Here is a 19,999-nt window from a genome sequence, read left to right as displayed (position 1 = left end):
CGACCTCTCCTGGTGGTTGTTTCATGACATGCAAAGTCGAGTCGTGCAGTACACCTGAAACTAACGTGCTGTCGTATGTCACCTGTATTCAATTAAAAATAAATAAAAACGCCGAGGGAAAAGGATTAGATTTCATTGAGAGAGAAGACAAGTGAACAGGGAGAGATCCTATGATTTTCGTAAGACTCACTGTAACATAATTTTCCTCACGTTGATCCAAGATTGAATGCAGTTCTGGTGAAAGTTCCAACAAGGTTTAAATTGTTTTCTTTTTTGGAGTATTTTCCCCCTGGCAAGATGATTTTTAGATGAATATGGAAGAGCAGAGGGCCAAGAACAGCCAAGATACTCCTGAAGAAGGAAATCGAGGTTGGGGTTTGCTGTGTCAGATTTCAGGGTTGACTGTTGTGGTGACACCTGTGCGGGTCATCCAGAAGGTGCGGGGCTGGACACAGGAGTGGGTCAGCAGAACAGAAGAGGGGGCCCAGCGATGACACCGTGGAGACTCGGCTCCTGACAGCCGTGGCTCTGCGCAGCCTCGGGGGGTGTGGCGCTCTGACATCCGTCATCTGCACTGGACCCTCAAGAGTGAATCGTGTGGTGGGCCACGTGCAGGAGTCACGGCACAAATCCGGACGTGTGAGAGCGGACGTTGCCGCGGAGGACGCTGTGAGGCCCTGCGTGGCGAAGGGCTTCCTTCGCGTCACGAAGCACAGGCGACAGAGGAGGTGCTGACAGGTTCTGGTCCATTAAAGTTAAGGGACTTGTGGTTGGTCAGAGGAGCCCGCAAGGAGAGTGAGTGGAGGAGAGGCCACGCTGGGAGAAGGTGTGCGTAACCAGGTGGGAATCAGCGCCCAGCGCAAGGGAGGAGCCCCGCCACAGCACGGGACAGACGGCAGCCCTGAGGGAGGCGGGTGAAGAGCACGCACTTCGCAGGAGCAGGGCCTGGGATAAGCCAGGACAGGAGGCAGTCACGCCCGCCAGTCGCCGCAGGACGCGCTGTTGCGTGCGTGCGTGTCGGGGGAGATGAGGGCCCGCGTGCAGCACAGCACCGGGCCGGCCTGCCAGGGCCCTCGCCAGACCCGCACGGCGACCTCTGTCCTTACGGTGAAGCGCTGCACGGCGGGAGGCACGAGCGCCTCCCGGCTGGCTGCGCCTCTGCACGCATCTGTCTCCCAGATACAGCCGCCATGGAGCGCCCGGTTCAGGGCCGGGCGCCGCGGGGGCCGCGGCGCGCAGGCGGGCCGGCATGTGGGGTCGCCGGAGGTGCTCCGCGGAGGTGGGGGGGGCGGGGAGGCGCCCGCCGCGCTCCGTGCGCGTGACGCGCAGGACCCTCCTGGGCCCGGGACAGGCCAGACCCGCCGGCTGGGCGGTCCCTCGCCTCTCCCAGTATCCCTGAAGCTGGGAGGCCGGCACGGGGGCGTCAGGGCCCCGCCTCGTCGTGCCTTCTGTCAGGCGGGCCGGGAGAGGACGCCCCCCACTGCCGGGGGGCCCGCGGGCTGAGCCGGGGCGGCAGGTCCCCTGCGGCCCCTTCCCTGGCGCTCGCCCTGGCTCAGCCCCGTCCCGCAGGCGGACCCGGTGCGGCTCCTTGCCTCAGTGTCGCTCTCTCACCCCAGCTGCCCAGCGCTTCCTGAGCACGTCCCTGAGCCGACCCCGCTTTCCCACAGGTGCCAAGCCAGCCGCCTCCATCGACCCGTGGGGGGTGCCCACTGGAGCCAGCACGCACTCCGCCTCCAAGAGCTCGGACCCCTGGGCAGCCCCGCAGCAGCCCGCTTCCAGTGCCGGGAAGACCACCGACGCCTGGGCCGCAGCCGCGGCCGCCAAGCCCGCAGCCTCCTCTGGTGAGACCTCTGTTGCCTCCCCTCCCGGCTCCTCGGCGTGGGCCTGTCCGTTTGCCCGCGCTTGCTGCCCCTGCCCCCACAGCCGTCGTCCGGATAGAGCCCCAGCCCCACCACGAGGGGCCAGCCCTGCCCGGGTGCGCCTGCACGGCCGCGGGCCCCTCCTCCCCTCGGGCTGGGGTGGGGGGTGGGGGTGGCGGGAGCAGTGGGCTCCCCAGCAGGGGCCCAGACGCCCTCGGGGTGCCGCACAGCCACGGCTGCTCTCTTCCCCAGGGGCCTTTGATCTCTTCAGTAATTTGAATGGTACAATTAAAGACGACTTTTCTGAGTTTGACAACCTCCGAGCTTCAAAAAAATCAGGTACGTAAGGGTGGTGGCAGTTTTCAGGACGTCCTGTGCTCCTGCTGACCAGCCCGTTACTGCAGGAGCAGTTCTCAGGTCTCAGCGTCTGTCCGCTCCTTGCATCTGCTTTGCATCTAGTCTTGGGGCGTAGCATCTGGTCGCAGGAACTACACGGCAGCCACAAGAAGTGTGGTTGAAGTTTCTGTCACCCTCTCCTCCTCTTGGCCACTGCAGAAGCCTACCACCCTGGCTCCCCAGCCAGCATGGCCCTTGCCCTGGGTTTGAGTCACTGTCTCCGTCTGCCTTCCTCCTCCCAACTCGCCAAAGGCGCCCCCTTTGCCAAGCCACCTGCTCTGGGCATGGGCAGGTGTCTCCAACACCCCACTGGGGGACAGCTTCCCACCCCCGGCCCCTGTCAGGGCCGCTGTGCGGAGACCCACGGTCAAGTCTCCAGGCCTAGCTCCTCCCTGAGTGCCCCTGGGATGGGAGGTTGTAGGATGGGGTGCAGAGAGACTGGACCTGGGGCAGAGGGAGGGCTGGATGCCCTCTTCATGCACCCCTGTGGGTCTGGGGACAGAGCCGGGGGCCCTGCCCACATCCGGGCCACACCTCCCAGCCACATGGAGCAACTTCTCTGCTTTCTCTCTCCTCTCTCTGCCCCTCCCCGTTCCCACGGTCTCCTCCGCCTCCCCCAGCAGGCCTGGCTGGGCTGGTCTGAGGTAGGAGCAGCCTGGCACCCTCACCGCCCCGGGCCCCTCTCAGCTCGGGGCCAGAGGCAACTTAGAACGTGCCGCTTCCCGCGTCTTGTGCTGCATTCTAGAGCAGCACGATTGTGTGTGTCTCCTCCACGGGCCAGAGCGCAACCTAACTGTCCTTGCCCGCCTCTCCACGCCTCAGGGAAAAGGCCGCCTGTGTTAACTGAGCACCTCCCGGGCCTGTGAAATAATTACCCTGATTCTGCAAACGTCCCCATTGTAGAAAGTTTGGAAGAGTTTATGGAAGAGAATGAAAGTTGTCTGTAATTCCGTACGCACTGGGCCACTGCCTCTCCTTCTGGTACCCTGTCTGAGCTTGTACGTCCAGCCTTTTTGTTGAGCTCATACTTGCCAGAGAGAGTGGAATCCTGTCCCCACCTCTTTAAGGAAACACAGATTGAAAACATTTTCTTGTGACAGTAAAAATTCTTTAGGAAGTATTTATTTCATGGCTACAGAGTATCTCTTTGTGGCTCAGCAGTAAGTTACCAAATTAATTTTGGGAGGACATTTTAGGTTGACTTCAAGTTGTGCTTAAAGTAAATAACGCTGTCGCGAACATCTCTGTGCTTCAGTCCCTGTTCACATCGTGCATCATTCCCTGAGGCTGGGTTCCTAGAAATGGGATTACCAGGCAGAGAGTAGGACCGTTTTTAAGAACCCGGAACCCACTGCCATCTTGCATCCTGGCAGAGCCGTCATGTTGCCACTGGCCTGTCCCAGCAACACCCTCTGTTGGCTGTATTTTTTAATTATTTTGCTTGTTACTATTAAGAAATTCATGTTCATTGTAGAGAACTTAGAAAATGGAAACATTAAAAAAAAAGTCAGTTCCTCCTGTCTAGCCAGCAACCCCAAGTGACATCGTAGTATTTCTGGGGACTGCCATGCGTCCTGTCTGCCCCCTGCTTTTTTCATTTGGTACTTTTTTCATTTGGTCCAGCTCCCTCTCCTCATCCAGTCGTCTGTCCCTGGGCTCTGGGCTTGGGCTGGGTGTGACCTGCCCGGTGCTGACGCTGGTCTCCAGGTGGGGGCTGTTGTAAACCACGCTGCGATGACCATCTGCTCTCTGCGCAGGCGCGCGTCTGCGTTGGCTCTGGGTGCGCCAGGCATGCACGCAGGCCGTGGGCCCCGCCCTCCGCGCTCACCAGCCCGTGTGCATCCTTGTCTTGCAGCCAAGGCGGCCTCTCCGCCCTCCCGGAACAGTGGGACTACCAGCCCTGACCCCTTTGAGTCTCAGCCCCAGACTGTCGCCTCAAGCAAGCCCAGTGGCGCCCGGAAAACCCCCGAGTCCTTCCTGGGCCCCAACGCGGCCCTGGTGAACCTGGACTCGCTGGTGACCAGGCCAGCCCCGCCAGCTCAGTCCCTCAACCCTTTCCTGCCTCCAGGTATGCTTGCTTCCGGCTGCCGTCGGGCCCGCCCTGCCTGAGAACGGCTCTGGGGCAGGCCTCTGGGCCCTGACCTCTCCACCACGTCTGGGGGCTCTTCCCACCTCTCTGGGCCTTGTGGGGGGAGCATGGGGGCTGCTGTTCAGTTTGGGGTGGGGGTTGCGGGTGAGGAGGGGAAGACAGCCTCTCTCCTCTCAGCTGAGACCATGAGCAGAAGCTGCCCCTGACTTGGTGCCCCAGCCAGGGAGACCCTCCGGGGGGACCCAGTTCTGGATCGGCTGGAGGGCGGCCGTGCTGGGGTGGGGAGAAGCCTGGGTTTGCAGCCCAGTACCCCTTTTCGGGTGGAGCGTAACGGGGCCCTTCCACTGAGCCCTCCCCCAGGGACCCCAAGAACGCTCACTTCACAACCAGCCCTAGCCCTCGCGTTTGTGGTCAGGCCCCGGTGTCCCCCTCCCGCCCTTCTGAGACCCTTGGGTCCCTCCACTACATGTTCTGCTCCCTCTGCTGGGATGTCTCCCTCCTCTTCGGGGAGATCGGCCTGCCGTTTGTTCGGCTCTCAGTCCAGGCAGCCCTCTTCCTCTAGGAAACCCCTTCCTTTCCCCACAGTTTTTCCAGAAAGGCTTTGGGCCCCTTAAGGGCAGGAGCGCGTCACGTTCAAGGTGTTCTGCCTCAGACCCAAGGACTTGGCGGCGCTTTGGCCGGGGACCCTCAGGCAGAAGTGGGGTGTGTGCGGTGCCTGGGTCCTGCCCAGCCCTGCAGTCCTGAGATGGGTGGGGATGTGGTTGCCCCCAGTGCAGGGTGGCTGCGGGCCAGAGCTGGATTGGAACCCAGGTTCCTGCCCTGGAAGAGTGCCTGCTGGAGTCCACCCGCAGGCTGTAGAGGTGCAGGTCAGGGCCTGGGGCCCAGCAGCACTGTCTGCAAACAGGTCCTGGGTCCTGGGGCGGCAGCCCCACCGCCCCTGCAGGGCCTCTCTCTTGGCCCCGCCCTTCCCGCGCCTGCTCTGAGGTCTCAGTTTGCTCGTCTCTGATTGGGGATAGCCTGCATGGTCCCTTCCTGGGGTCGCGAGCAGCAGCTGATACAGGGAGAACGGGCAGCATCTCCTGCTGGGAGGCCTGGGACCCCCTCCTGGGCAGCCTTTGTGAGCGGAGTCCCAGCTGTATTGGAGACTGAGTGCCGGCAGCTGCCGTGCTTTTTGGCAGCGTATCGGCAGATGTTTTGGCTGAAAAGTGGAAAAGCTGTCTGATGTGAGAGACATTCTGGAAACCCTGGTACGGTGGAGCTGCATCTGCTTCTTGACTGCAGGACTTGTCAGAGCCTTTATTATGCCAGGGTCCCCAGTGCAGCATGGGGACTGCTGCTTTCAGGCCGCGCTGCGGTCCCTGCCTCCCCCTCGGCTGCCCTCTCCCGGGCATCTGTGGTGGCAGAGCTCAGCAAACAGTGTAAGGGAGCAGTGCCAACTGTTCACCCTGAAGGAGCCCGAGTGCTAGCCACTCACCAGCCTTCTCACAGCCAGGTCTCCTCTGACCACTCGGCCTGCAAGTCTGCCTTGGGATGGGGCGCCCGGGCCAGAGGGCACTGTGCTCCCGGTGGTGTGCCAGCCGTCGGGCTCGGGGGCCCCACAGCTCTGACTGTAGCCCGCGCCCCTCCGCTGTCTCCTCAGGTGCAGCCGCGGCCGCCACCCCGGTCAACCCCTTCCAGGTGAACCAGCCCCAGCCGCTGACGCTGAACCAGCTGCGGGGGAGCCCGGTTCTGGGGAGCAGCGCGTCCTTCGGGCCCAGCCCAGGTGTGGAGCCCATGGCCTCCGTGACGTCCACGGCTTCACACCCCGCCTTGGGGGTCAGCGGTTCCTCCCTGACGCCCCTGGGCCCCGCCACGATGAACATGGTGGGCGGCCTGGGCGGCCCCCCGTCGGCAGCCCCAGCTACTGGCACCACCAACCCCTTCCTCCTCTAGTGCCCGCCTGGACCCACCGCAGAGCATCTGTGCCAAGGACACCAGGCGGGGACCTTGTCTGTGGAATGGGGTCCGAGAGTGGGGGGTTAGCGCTTTCCGGTCTAGCTTCTTTTGATAAAAGGGTGTCTTTGCAGCCCGACCCTCAGACGAGCGGTGGTGGGCTTACTGAGACGTCGGACAGCACGCGGGCGGGTCTCCGAGCCTCCCAGGGGGCCCCTGACCCAGCCTGGCCGCCACCCCAGTGCGGCTGGGCTCCCTGGGTCCTTGGACGAGGAGGCGGGAGTGCTCAGTGCCGGCCCAGCCCCAGCCCAGGGTCCTGGGACACCACCCGCCTAGGATTTGGCTCCCACCCCCACCCCCAGTGACACCCTAGACCGCCCCAGGTGTGGACGGGAGGTGCGCTGGCTCCCTGACATTGACCTTCCGGGGGGCAGTTGTGCACATTTACTTCTCCTTGACTCATGTGTGAGTCCAGAGTAAACGTCACCACCGTGGAGCAACTCCTGAATTAAACCCACTAGAGCGAGCTTTAAACTAACCTGAGCATAGCCCTGCCACGTGCTCTATGCTTGTACACGTTTGCACATATTTTGTTTAGGACAGTTTCATATTTGAGTTTGCAGAATTATCTAATAGTCTTTTTTTGGCTAATATTTTTATAACGTGGTTCTTATTTAACTGTCTAGTTTTGATAGAATTTACCAGGTCAGGCTGAATGAAGATACTGGCACATGTCATGTTAGTGGTTTAAATTCTCTTATTTATGGTTTTAACTCTGTAAAAAAATTTAAATAGGAAGAGAAAAAATGCCTTATGGAAAAACTAAAGCAAATTCTTTATAGGAAAAAATATGGAAATTTGATTACACGTAAAAGATGATGTTTATTTAAAAAAAAAAACAAACACTACAACAGTAACAAAAACTCCAAGCCTCCAGTTGCCTTTTCCTTTAACTCCCTTTTCCGGTGAATTACCGAACTGATTGACTTTCAGCCTTTTTGGCTAGATCCTGTGAGAGAGGTTATGTTTCTTACGGATGGACCAACATCAAGAGAGTTAAAGACGACGCTAACATCTGAACGCGACTCACCGCTTTTTATCAGCGAACTCCTCTTTTGTGACCGAAGGCATGCCCGGTTAACAAGATTCCGTTCACAGTGGCGATCTGGAATGGAAGAGACATCTGGAACTCTGTCCGCGACCCCGTGCCTCACTCCACACTCAGGGCAGAGCTGGGGACGTGTGCGGTGGCCCTGTCTGGGGGCAGCGGGCTCTGCGGCGTGACTCCAAGGGGTGGCCCCAGGCTGACTGATGGGGTGAGAGACCCACCCTACCTGCCAACTCCAGACACACGTTGCCACTTAGAAATAATCATCTTATTTTGGAGAGGAAGTAAAAAATTTTCACGTAGAATAGTTTTTAACCAACATGCATTAAGACCACCTCTCTCCCCCCTGCTCTCCGCCCCCACCTCTCACTATAAAAGCATGAAATCTCAAATTAAAGACCATGAGAATCTTGCTTCTCCCCAGGGAAGGGACATCCTTCCCCCCCCCCCCAAGTCGTGTGTCTGGTCAGCTGGCATGTCAGTCTCACTCTTCTCTGTGTACGCCTCACCTCGAATGCCAGGGACAGCCAGCACCTGGTGGTTGGTCCCTCCCGGGGGGACGGGCCCTTCTACCCTTCTCTCTGGTTCCAGGAGGCCTGACCCTTAGCACTGGGCACAGGAGCGATGTCGAAATGCCAGGCTGCCGATTCAGAGCTGCCCGCTCAGGCTCCTCTCCCACGCTGCTCCTGGGGCTGCCCTTGCCCAGAGGTCCCGCCCAGCCATGGGGTGGGCCGGGGGCAAAGTCATTCGAGGCCGGTCTGGCCTCTCCCATGGGGGAGGGTGGGGCTGGGCCAGGACACTCGCTCCTGGGGTCAGGGATTCTTCCTAACAGTCCAGAACCCTTCCTGACATGACCTTGAGGCCCTGATGTTACAGCCCACCAGGGCCCACGCCGACTCCCCGCTCCCCCACAGGCCCAGCCCCTGTCACTGTCGCACGTTGCACTGATCACGGAGCCGCTGGCGCCGCCACGTGTGGGATGCAGACCGCCAAGCTCCTGCCGCCCGGCACGGTGGTGCAGGCGTGGCCCAGCCGTTCTCTCAGTCCCGGGACAGGTGGCTGGGTTTGGACTTGTGTTGACTATGATACTTATTTACTGTATAAATATAATTTATCATTTGTATCATGATGCGGTTTCTGGTTGTGTCCTTCCCCACCCGTATCAATCCCAGACACAGGACAGTGGGCAAGAGAGCTGGTTCCTGTCCAGAAGCCAGCTTGACTTGCAGTTCACGAGGCCATTGACCTGGTCCTGGTGCCCACGGGGAGGGCTGGGTGGCTGTTGGGGGCACAGCTCAAGGTCATTACAAGGTCGGGGGCTGAGGGAGAGGCCAGGTTATGGGCGGGATCATCTGTGTGGAAGGTGATGTGGCCCAGGGCAGCCAGAGGGAACGACGCACCGTCGAGTCCAGGTGGACACCACGCAGCCTGACGGCCTGCGCACCAAGGGAGCTGGGACAGGGACGCGGGAGGTGCTGGCAGGGAGCAAGGACTCAGGCCCCGTGGCTGGCACGGGGGCAGGATGAGCGGGCGCAGAGGTGCCCCTAAGAGGGCGCCTTTGGGGCTGGAGGTGCAGGGGGGTCAGAGCCCCTGGGAGCCCTGCGACAGCTACAGGGCACAGGGGTTTGCGGGGGGACTGGGCTAAAGCCAAGTCCTGGCAACAGGCCGCGATGGGTGGTGGCAAGGCTGGGGCCTCAGCATCCTGCTTGGGGGGTGCTGGGCACTGTCCCGGGCGGGCGGCTGGCTCCCCTGAGCTGCGGGTGGGGGCATGAGGAGATCGGGTGCCTGTCGTGGGCTCCGCTGCTGGGACATTTGCCACAAAGCTCTGGGGGCCTCTCCCCCCAGCGCCGGCTGCCCTTCCGGCCGAGGGAGGCTGGCGGGTCACAGCACAGCCGGCACGACCAGTGGGCAACACGCCTGTCTTGGGCCCGAACGCAAGACCAGGCTCCTGTGGGTGGTGCTGAGGGCAGGAGTGGTCCCAGGCCTGGGCTCTGTGAAAAGGTGACACTTTTATTACATAAAACTCCCCTCTCCACCCTCTACCCAGTGGCTGCACTTGAAGCAGATGGTCGCAGGCCTGTGCGACCGCACAGCCGTCCCAGTGGGCAGCGGGGGGCCGATGCCTTCAGGTGGGGAGGCCCTGGGGCGGGCTGGGCCCCGAGACCCCCTGTGTGTCTGGAGGCCCGGTGTCATAGCCCAGCTTTTTCATGTCCTTGGTCACCACGTTGAAGAGGAGGGTGACGAAGCCCTGGGAGCGGACGCGGGTCACTGAGGACAGAAGGGCGGAGACTCAGCCAGGCTGCTTTGGGAACCCGCAGCCTCCATGTTCTCTCCTGCCAAGTGGGGGTGGCTGGCCCGTGCTCCTCACCGGGAGGCGAAGGGGCTGCGGTGGGGACAGGTGGACGAGGCCAACCCTCTGCGCGTCGTGTGCTGGCGGGTCCCCAGCCTTCACCCGTCTGACTTGGGGCCCACTGCCCCCTCCCAGGTACAGCCTGCCCCCTGGGGGTAGGGGGTAGGGCGCTCAGACTTTACCTTCCCGGCCTTCCCCCTGAGCCACCACCTTGGGGTCTGTGTACTCGGGCCGCCGTCCCATGAACCAGCTGGGAAGACAGGAGAGCCAGTGAGCAAGGGCGTGGGCTGGAGTGTCGCAGACACTAGAGTGGATGGTCCCCTTGCACACCCGCCTCTGCCTGTCTGAACACGTAGGCTGGGCGCCAGGGAGGCCTGGCAGGCCTCCACCAGCCGGTGCTTCCTGCCCCCCTTCCTCTTGGCTGGACACCATGCTTTCCCATCACGGTCCTCCAGGGGCTTGACACACGGGGTGAAAGCTGAGGGAGGTCTGGGCTGGGAGGGTGCAGCCTCAACTCTGACAGAAATCCCAGAAAGGTGATGGCCACCAAGGTGGGGAAGGGGGACCCGGAAGGGAAGGAGGGCCACTTCCCAGAGTCCAACAAACATCCTGGGTCGGGGGTGGCAGAGGAGCTAGCTCTGGGCTCTCTCCATTTTCCTCTCAGTAGAGGGGGACCCAGGACAAGTCACTTCTAGTTGCGTCCCATCTCTGAGTCCCAGTGCTCTCCAGGGTAATGCGGGTGATAGTGGTCACCCCGGGAGCCACAGGGACTCCAGCCAGAAAATGTTAACCTCTCCTAGTCTGCACCTCCAGCCCAGAGTGTCCTCCCCGTGCTGCCCGAAGGCAAGGGGGCAGCGGCTGGGCGAGGCCCCTCCTGCCCAGGGACCAGCCCCTCTGCTCAGGCTGGCTCACAGCAGGCCCAGACACGCAGTGAGTGGGGGGCTCAGGATGCAGGCGGTGGTGGTGGGGAGGGCCGGGGGAACCTCAGTGCCTCCCTGCGCCTCCATTTTCCCATCCAAGGGGCAGGGCTCCAACGGCACGGCACCTGCTTCCCAGGCCGCGGTGAGGACCGAGCTCAGGAAGCAGCACATCCTGAGCACGAGCGGGGACACTGCTGCTCAGCACAGGGGAGGCCCCGCGGGCGGGTGGCGGTGCACACGCCTCTCAGCCTCGGCCGCGCTCAGGTCTGAAGTGCGGTTCTGGGGACACCTTTCCACTGCTGTGGAAAGACTAGATCGGAGGCTGTGAATCACTGCCCCGAGGATGCCAGGTCCAACAGTGAGAAAGTTGATTTTTGTCGTTTTAAGCCACCAAGTTCATGGTAATTGGTTACAGTGGCCACAGGAAACCAACACGGGAAGTGGGCAGGCCAGCCAGGCCGAGGAGGTTGGCCGGGAGGTGGTGGGCAGTGGGCGAGCAGAGGGGAGGGAGAGGGGGATTGTGTGGGAGCAAAGGGCACCACAGACCCCTTGCCTGCAAAGGTTTTGTCCATCAAACTGCCTTCCCCAGCGAGAGCCCCTCCAAAGGGCGTGAGATGGCCCCCAGGTCCCACCCAACATCAGCCAAACCCTCAACCTCCTGGCCAGCTGTAAGGTCTAACTTTCTCAGCGGCAGAACCCTCTCCTCAGGGTTGGAGGCCCAAAGCCCTCCCTTGGAGCTACAGGGCATGGAGCAGTGTGGACACCAGTCAGGACAGCTGTGTGGACCCCCCAAGTCCTCAGCCTCCCCGGGACCTGATGCGAAGCACTGCCCCGCCCCCGACAGCCCTGTGGTGGATAGTGTCCCCTCCAGCGTACACTGGCCCTTCCATCGTGGTAGGGGCAGCGGGCACCCGAACTCCCCCTCCCCAGGCCCCCGAGTCAGGAGGCCTCCTGTGGCCAGGCCCGTCGCCAGCGCTCCACCAGCAGAGCTCTGGCCAGGCCTGCGGGACTGCTTGCCGGCTGCTGCCCGGGAGCCCAGGTCGGCCTCCTTCCTCCCCTTGTCTTGGCTGCAAGCAGGGCCGCAGCCCAGCCCCGGCCAAGCTGCCAGGCAGCGGCGGCGGCTGGGCTGAGCTGAGGGGGCTTCTGTCCTCAACCCTGAGTCGGGCCCATGAGCCACGCCCGCGTCCCGGCTGCTCCCCTCTGGACCGAGCTGTGCGTGCCTGGAACGCTCTTCCAGCTCCGCTGCGCCGGCCCCGACCTCAGAGACCCCTCGCGTGAAGGCGTCCAGCCCTCTGCTGGAGGGGACCTGCTGTGGCTCCGTGGGCTGTGTCCTCTGGTACCCTATCCTCCCGGTGTCACCTCAGGTCACGAGCATATTCCCATCTGACGCAGGCACTTAACCTGGCACAGAGTTAAGGCGCAGGGTCTTTTGCTGCTGGAACAGTGGCCGAAGGGGCCCAGGGACCCTTAGCAACCCCACGGGTCCTGCATCCATTTGCCCAGAAGGACGGGGCAGCCCCACTCCTAGGCCAGGAAGAGGGGCCGGGGGCTGTCCAGACAGCTCACCTGGTGAACTTCTGCAGTTTGGACGTAGATTCGGGGACGAACATGGGGACAGTCCTTTTGTGCCTGGAACAGACGTTTTCGCAGACAGCCGTGCTGAGTGACAGAAAGTGGGGGAACTTCCCGAGCCTCCGGCGAGCAGGAGGCTCAGAGCGTGCAGCAGTGGGCCAGAGCCCAGGCCCCCAGCACGGCCCGCTGTGCCCAGCTGGGCGCTGAGCACCGGGGGAGCCTGGTGGACCAGAAGGCCCAGGCCCTGCCCGCAGAACTAAGTCTCGGGAGAGCCTGGTTTCTTCTCAAGGGTCGGGAGGACGCTGAGGGTTGCAGAAACCAGTCCCAGCTCAGCGGTGCCCCTCAGAGGGCCTGCGCTTCTCCACTCTCCAGGTGTGCTGCCACCTTCCAGGCCCAGCCTGGACGCCCTCCCCCAGGACAACCTGAACCTCTCTGGGCTGTGGTCACAGGCCCCATCCAGTCCCGTCCTCCCAGCCGGGCACTGCCTCCTCTGCCCGTCCGCCCTGCCCCTCGTGTCCTGCACTTCCTGTTTCAGCCACTCGGAGCGCTCAGCTCGCCCCTCCTCCCTTCATCTTCTCTGACAAAGGCCTCCTCCCCAAGGTCAGCTGACCCTGTGCCCCAGAACACGCTGTGCCTCTACCCTGCCACCGCAATTAACAGGAGAGAGTGCGTCTCTCCATCTGGCCCACGTGGTCACACGTGTCTGGCACATCTGTGTCCTCAGGCCGCCAGAGCCGGGCACAGAGGGGCCTCAGTTAGGGCTGGCAGGACACAGAGGGGAGAAACGAGCGTCTGAACCCTTGACCCCGACTGCCCAGGAACTCTGCCTGGACACCCTACACCCCACCTGGTGTCCAGCGGCAGCATCAGCCTCCCGATGTGGGTGTCCCCCAGCTATGGGCTGTGCCCCTCCCATGGAGGCCCCCCCACACTCCCAGCCTGAGGTGAAGTCTGTCTTGGGAAGAGCCAGCTGAGGGGCCCAGGTCCTGAGCCAGCACTGCCCAGCGAGGGATGGGCTGTGGCCCAGGGACCAGTCAGAGTGAGGACCTACCGGCCAGGAGAGAAGGGCACGTGCACTGCCCCGTAGCCTCGGACCACATCGTTCCCGAACACATCCGGCCCGTACACGCTGAGCACGATCTGTGGCCCTGGTGAGGACAAGGCCAGGTCAGTGCGAGGGGAGACTGGAGAAGGTGCGGGCAGAGGACAGGGCAGTGGTCCTCAAAGCCCTCAGGCAGGCCTGACGGAGGGCCGGGCTGGACCAGGGGCTTCTGCCAACCCAGGAGCCAGAGGGGCAGGCGGGGAGGTAGGGGAGCAGAACCTGCTGGCCAGGCCCTGAGCTCTGCCGGACGCCCCTCCACAAAGCCAGGATGGGGCCACAGCTGTGACCCGGCTGGAGGGCCTGCTCCTGGGACCCTCCTTTCTGAGGAGGGCGGTCAGAGTCAAGTACGCACCACACGGGCTTATGGGCCCGAGAGGGGCCGGCTCCGGGGGTGTCTGGCTTCGGGAGGTCGGAGAGAAAGAAGAGGCCTTCCTGCACCTTCCTTTAAAGTTCTAACCACCCCACGTGCCGCCCGCGTCAGGTCCCTGCAGCGGTGTCAGGACGCCCGTCCTCTGGACGCGCAGGAGGCGTCATCAGCCTGGGGGTCGCCCGCCAGGCTCTGACCCCCGCCCTGGCCCCTGGCCTCCTCGTGCCTCAGAAGACACAGAGGCCTGTGTGCTACTGCCACCACCCCAGAGCCAACCACTTCTTTCCCAGAAGGTCTCACTGCCAAAGAACGCATCCCAAATACAGTCCTTTGGTTCTGCCTGTGTTCTGAATATTATTTATGCACAGAATCATACGGTATACATCTGCCTCTGCATCAGCTTTGTGAATCCAGCACGTTTCTGGCTTCATCCAGATTGTTTCCTGTCCAGGGTCTCCGGGTCTTCAACGCGGGACAACATCCCACCTGAGACCTGAAGGAGGCAAGGGTGGTGTCTCCTCCACTCGTCTGGTCCGGCTCCCACTTCTGTTGGGCATGCGTTCAAGAAGGGACTCGCCCAGGGCGTGGACATTAGGCCTTTAAAGATCGCAGAGCTGTTCTCCCCAGGGGCGCACCCCAGCACCCTGCGGCCCACCCCGAGGGGTCCTCGCCCGGCTAGTGTGCGCTCTCTTCCTGATCGGGCAGGTCTGGCGCCTGGATCATGGCAGCTCCCTTCAGCTTTAATTGGCATTTTCCTTAATTGTAATTGTTTTTCCTTTAATGAAGCTGAGAGCTTGCTCTGTTTCTTGGTCGCCTGAACGTCCTTTTCTGTGTGGTGCTTGCTCCAGCCTCTTGCCCAGCTTCTAACTTCTCACTGGTGTGTGTGTGTGTGCGTGCGTGTGGGTGTGTGTGTGTGTGTGTGGGTGTGTGTGTGGGTGTGTGTGTGGGTGTGTGTGTGGGTGTGTGTGGGTGTGTGTGTGTGTGCGTGTGGGTGTGGGTGTGTGGGTGTGCGTGTGTGTGTGGGTGTGTGTGTGTGTGCGTGTGTGTGCGTCGGTGTGTGTGTGTGTGTGTGTGTGGGTGTGTGTGTGTGCGTGTGCGTGTGGGTGTGTGTGTGGGTGTGTGTGGGTGTGGGTGTGGGTGTGTGGGTGTGTGGGTGTGGGTGTGGGTGTGGGTGTGTGTGGGTGGGTGTGGGTGTGGGTGGGTGTGGGTGTGGGTGTGGGTGCGCGCGCACACTCTGCGGCTGGTCTCTTTACTCTTAATGATGACTTTTGATTGATAGAAACCTTAACACAGTTTAGTCCATGGGTCTTCTCCTTTGAGCAATCCTTTTAAAGTCTCCCCTCACCTGGGTACCACGGCTCCAATCTCTCTGATGTCTGTGTGTCCATCTGGGGTGGATGCTGTGTGCATCATATGAAGCAGGGACCAGGCTTCACCACCCTCCCTGTGTGAATCCAACCGCCCCAGCCACGCTCCTGCCCTGCGCCCTGGCTGCCCCGGGCGCCCTGGCGGTCTGTCTGTCCTGGAGCCAGAGCTGTCTTAGTGCTTGTGCTTCATCATGAAGCTTGATTACCTCATACAACAGGTTACACCTGATATTACTGTGAAGAACTCATTTTAAAAATACCAGTTTCTACTTACTTTTTATACGGAATACACCAATGTTCTATTTCTATACAGAAAGCAACTGAGTTCTGTATGTCGATCTTCTATTTGGCAGCCATGCGGACTTACTAATCCTAGTAATTTCCTGTGGGTTGTTTTGGAAATCCTCCACATGTAACCACGTCATCTGTGACCGAGGACAGTTTCGTCCTCCTTTTCCAATTCTTCCTCCTTCTGTCTGTGCGACGCTGGCGGTGGGAACGAGCCTCCTCCTTGTCTCACTACAAAGGCGACGTCCGCCCTGAGTCCGTGTGGAGATCTGTCACGGATGCCGCTGAACTCTATCGTCCCTCCCTCGTTAACGGGGATGGCCGTGACTTCTCTCTCTCCTTTTTAATGGGGTCGGTCGCACCTGCTGATTTCAGACGCCGCACAGACCCGCTGTTTCTGGAAGAAGCCCTACAGGCCCACGGCCATGCGTCCTCCGGGCACGCTGCCAGACTCCGTTTGTGGCTGTTTGGCTTGGGAGTCTCTTGCCATGTTTGGGGGGGGGGGCACCAGGCCACAGCCCCCGCCCACCCCTCTCCGCGTCTCCTGCTCTGGGGGCGGCGCTCTGAGGACGCGGGCCCAGGCTGCAGGATCTTCCTGCCTCTTGCATCCCGAACCCAGAGCAGCCGTCAGAAGTCTCGAGCAGCCGTTCAGTCGCATCTGCTGGAATCAGCGGCTCCTCTGGGGGAGCTACACCTGAGGCCTCGTCTCTGGAGCCTTTTTCCCTGGGTCTTGGCCTGTCAGGTCTCTTCTACTTTGCCAGCTGTCTGATTCCTTCAAATCGCTGTGCTGTGGTTTGCTTTTCCATCTTTGCGTCACCTTTCCCCCGCGGTCCTCGGCAGGAGGGGACTGGCCTGCTACCTAGCGCCCTGCTCCAGGAAGCTGGTGGAGTTGTTTACTTACAGACAGTGACAACAGGACGGTGGTCCCCGCCCAGGAGGCCCACTGGGCAGCCACTGCCCCAGACCCTCTGCGCATGGTAAGCCTGGGCCCTGCGCACGTGGCATCAAGGCCCAGACCTGCATGAGATCAGATGGACCCGAGATCAGATCCATGCTCAGCTGCTAGATGTGAAGCTGAAGGGAAATGATGTCACTTTTTTGTGACACCAGTTTCCTAACACAAGAAAAGAAGTAGAGAAAAATCTAGCCCGGATAGGATGTGGAGGCTGGGCCAAGCCCACATAGGGAGAGTACCCACAGCTCCAGTGGAAACAACCCCAGGCTTTGCACACAGTAGGTGCTTATCAAGTGAGAGTGATGGATAACTATCAGAGAAGGGAGAAAGCAAACACTGCAAGCACAGAGGGCTTCGGGAAGGAGCCCAGAGGTAGGGTGGGGGATGCTGTCCCGGGGAGAAGGGACCCGGAGAAGGAGCAGGTGGCTCGGGTTTGGTGGGAGCACAGCGTGATGGACAGGGAGAGCCATTGGACTCAGCCCTCCCAGCCAGACCGCCAGGCCCTGCAGGGAGGCAGGCGCTGTCCAAGGTCCAGTCTGGGCCTCATCTGACTCCCCCTGAACCTCCAAAAGGTCAAGTGCACAGAGATGAGTGAGAAGAGAGTGGGCGGGGGGAGCTGCCAGGTGGCTGACAGCACGGTTTAAAGCTGTCAAGGGCCCAGGCGACGGGCAGTGGCAGCAGGACGTGGACGGGCAGACTCACAGCCATAGGGGTTGGTACTTTTGAAGGTGACATCAATGGGGAAGTTCCACACCAGCGCTCGCCGCGCATCCAGGCTCTTGGACGTGATCTGTGAGATGCCTTCCTCCAGCCCCTGTGAGGACAAAGACAGGGACAGCTAGTGTCCCAGCTCCAGGCTGCCACGCACCCCCCGCCCCCCACCGGCCACTGGGGAGAGCTGTTTCTTCACCATCTTCGGCCCAGACGCGAACCCCCAACAAAGGGAGCTGAGAGAGAATGTAGTTCCCGGGTTCTGAGAATCTGCCTCCAGGAGGGCCTGCCAACCTGGGGGCCGCCTCCACCTGTGCCTCACCAAGGGACGGCTCCAGCAGGCCGTCCCTCCCTCTTGGGCACCGCCTCCGCCCGCGCCATCCCATCCTCTGTCACAAAATGAAGCGCCTTGGCTCCACCTCCCCTACCCTCTGTTCCCCACAAAGTACCCACCAGGCCCCAATCCTTCTTGGCTTTTCTTTCGTAAACCCACCCCAATCTGACCTCTGACCCCTGGCCCCCACTCTACCAAAGTGCTTCTGCCAAGTCACCAGTGGCCTGGCTTGCTGCCCCCCGGCCCCTCTCTGCCCCCACTCCCTGGCCCACCGCCCCTGGCTGGGGCTCCCACCCCCTTGCTCTGCCTCCTCCTTGGTCTGGATGCCCCTCCGCCTGCGCCTATCCTCCTGGGGTGGCTCCCAGCTCCCGTGTCCGGCCAGAGGTCATGTCTGCGCTCCAGAGGAGCGTCGCCCTCACCCGCTGCTGACCCTGAAGCTCCGCCAGGATGTCTAGAGGGAGCCTCAGCCCGAACATATGCTGGGCCGAGCCCTGGAGAGTTGATGTCCCCCCTAAACTCAGTGTCCATCTCTCAAATGGTTCTGAGCTGGGAGGGGAAAAGGTGTGATGGAGCCTTCAGAAACCCCAATAGTCACGAAGGCTGTGAGCCCGGGAGGCCCGGGAGTGCAGCTCACCGCCGTGGGGGCCCAGTCCTGGCCGTACACAAAGCAGTACTTGCAGTAGAGATCGTCGTGCTCAGGAAACTGCGGAAGCAAGCACACAGGTTCTGTTCACAGAGACTCACGCAGAGGCCGGCTGCTGGCCAGACAGGAACAGCCACCAGGGACTCTGAACGCGAGGCACCAGGTAGGGGCTACGAGACAGCGCGGGTGTGGACGTAGAGTTCAGCCAAGGGCCTGGGCCTGAGATGTGGGTCCAGGGGAGACTCCCTGGCTGCTACTGCTGCTGGGCCTTTGCTTGGGCTCTGCCTTCAGTCTGACATGCCCTTGCCTTTCCTTCATCTGGAGTTCTCCTGCTCGTCCTTCAAAGCTCACCCGCCAGCCGCCTGCCCTAACTTCCAGGCTGTTTCGAGGCCACATCCCAGCTCCCGCAGCCACTGGTGTTTCCCTCCATCACAGCACTGATTGTGATTATTTTTGCCAACCCCGTCAGACTGGAAACAAGGGGCAGGTTTGAGACCCTTCTGCGTCCCTAGCACTTGGCACAGGGGTGGGCACAGGAGGAGGTCTAAGGAAATGGTGCTGAAGTAAAAGGTCTGAGAAGACAGGAGGCTGTCAGGACACAGAGCAGATGCTTGGCTGGAGTTGAAGGCCCGCGAAAGGAGGGGCCCTGAGCAGAGATGAGGTGGCTGCTTGGAGCACAGTGTGACCCAGCCCAGCTGAGGGACCCCGATGGGACAGAAAAGGGGAAAGCAGTCTTGGGCGCAGAGTCAAGGGGAGGCAGACAGGATGGGAGCGTGGGGCAGCGTCCCTAATGAAACAGGAAGGTGGGAGATGCCCACGGAGAGTCAGGCCCTGGCAGAGCTTTACCTACACCAGCTCAGTTAGTCCTCACAATACAGTATTTCTAAAAACAGCCTGGAAGGGCCCTCTAGCAAAGCTCTGTCAGACAGATCAGGTTTCAAATCCCAGTTTTGCCCCTTCCCATCGGTACAGTGGGGATGCGAGTAATAGCTCCTTCACAGGGTTGTGAGGACTGAGCGGTGCTGCGCATGGATTTGGCATGTATCTTATCTCACACCAGCAACAGACGGTTATTACGAAGTGCGAGGGATGGAGGGTAGGGTCCCCTTCCGTCTGACAGACACACCCCCGGGACATCGGCAGCCTACCACCACCGTTGGATCCCATTAACCGGGTCACCTCCCTTCCAAGCCGCGTTCAAGGACCTGAGGGTCGGGGTGCGGGGCCCCGCTGCGCACGGGCCGGCGCGGATCGCCAGAGGTGGAGGCCCGGCGTGCCGGTCGAGCCGCGGCTCCTGCCCGAGACTCCACCGAGCTCGGCCCCGGGTGGCCTCGGCCTCGCTCTGCCCCTAGACGTGTCCCCACGCCGCACATCGGGGCGGAGGGGCCGGGGCGACCTCGAGCCACGCCGCTCAAACGCTGGTTCCCTCCCCCGCAGAGAGGCTCGGCTGGGCGGGCTGGCGACGGGGCGGCCCCGTGCGGACCGCGGCCGCTCACCTGGGCGCTCTCCACCTGCCCGTTGACCATGAGCAGGAAGACGCTGGGACTCGCGGCCGCCATGGCAGGGCTGAGCACGGTTGCTAGGAGGCGCCGAGTTGCCCTGGAAACGGACGGCGGGTCGCCCGGGACAAGTTTCCCGGACACGGGAGCTTCGCGAAGGCAGGCGGGTGCACGCATGGGGGGGGGCGCAGGCGCAGTCGGAGCGGAGCGGTGCGAGGCGGGACTCGGGGGCCACGTTGGTCCGCCGGAACCCGGGGACAGTCCGCGCGAGGCCCGGGGCGGGGGTGGGCCCGGTGGTGCGGAGCCCAGCCCACCGCCGGATCCGGTCACCCACTCGGACTCGGCCCCGCCAAGCCCACCGGAGACGACGACCACCGTGCGTGGAGTTGGAGCGCGAGGCCGCCGACGGCCGGGGTCCGGGCCCGGGTTCTGAGAGTCCCCTTGGGGCCAGGCGGCTCCCTTGTGGCTTTTGAAACCTCGCCTCCCCACCCTGCAAAATAAGTTTAT

At 61.8% G+C, this 19,999-nt stretch overlaps 2 protein-coding genes across 5 annotated transcripts in view; one reads left to right on the top strand and one right to left on the bottom strand.

Moving 5' to 3' along the window:
• The window catches only part of EPN2 (epsin 2), a 57,715-nt gene extending 49,205 nt beyond the window's left edge, over positions 1-8,510 (top strand). For all 4 annotated transcript variants that reach the window (XM_031467504.2, XM_031467501.2, XM_064494825.1 and 1 more), the window contains 4 exons: positions 1,668-1,841; positions 2,112-2,198; positions 4,111-4,323; positions 5,984-8,510. In XM_031467504.2, the coding sequence (XP_031323364.1) occupies positions 1,668-1,841; positions 2,112-2,198; positions 4,111-4,323; positions 5,984-6,276 (767 nt within the window). In that variant the 3' untranslated portion in view covers positions 6,277-8,510. The remainder of the gene's footprint in view (positions 1-1,667; positions 1,842-2,111; positions 2,199-4,110; positions 4,324-5,983) is intronic.
• Positions 8,511-9,374: 864 nt separating this feature from the next.
• B9D1 (B9 domain containing 1) lies at positions 9,375-19,592 on the bottom strand. The gene is made up of 7 exons (XM_031467505.2): positions 19,490-19,592; positions 17,985-18,053; positions 17,008-17,119; positions 13,278-13,374; positions 12,221-12,283; positions 9,917-9,984; positions 9,375-9,652 (listed from the first exon to the last, which is right to left on the bottom strand). The coding sequence occupies exons 1-7, from the start codon at positions 19,550-19,552 to the stop codon at positions 9,510-9,512; spliced, it is 615 nt and encodes a 204-aa protein (XP_031323365.1). The 5' UTR covers positions 19,553-19,592; the 3' UTR covers positions 9,375-9,509.
• Positions 19,593-19,999: the final 407 nt, after the last annotated feature.

The sequence above is a fragment of the Camelus dromedarius genome, chromosome 16, assembly GCF_036321535.1.
Source record: "Camelus dromedarius isolate mCamDro1 chromosome 16, mCamDro1.pat, whole genome shotgun sequence".
Taxonomy (NCBI): domain Eukaryota; kingdom Metazoa; phylum Chordata; class Mammalia; order Artiodactyla; family Camelidae; genus Camelus; species Camelus dromedarius.
This window is presented reverse-complemented; position numbering and strand designations above follow the sequence as displayed.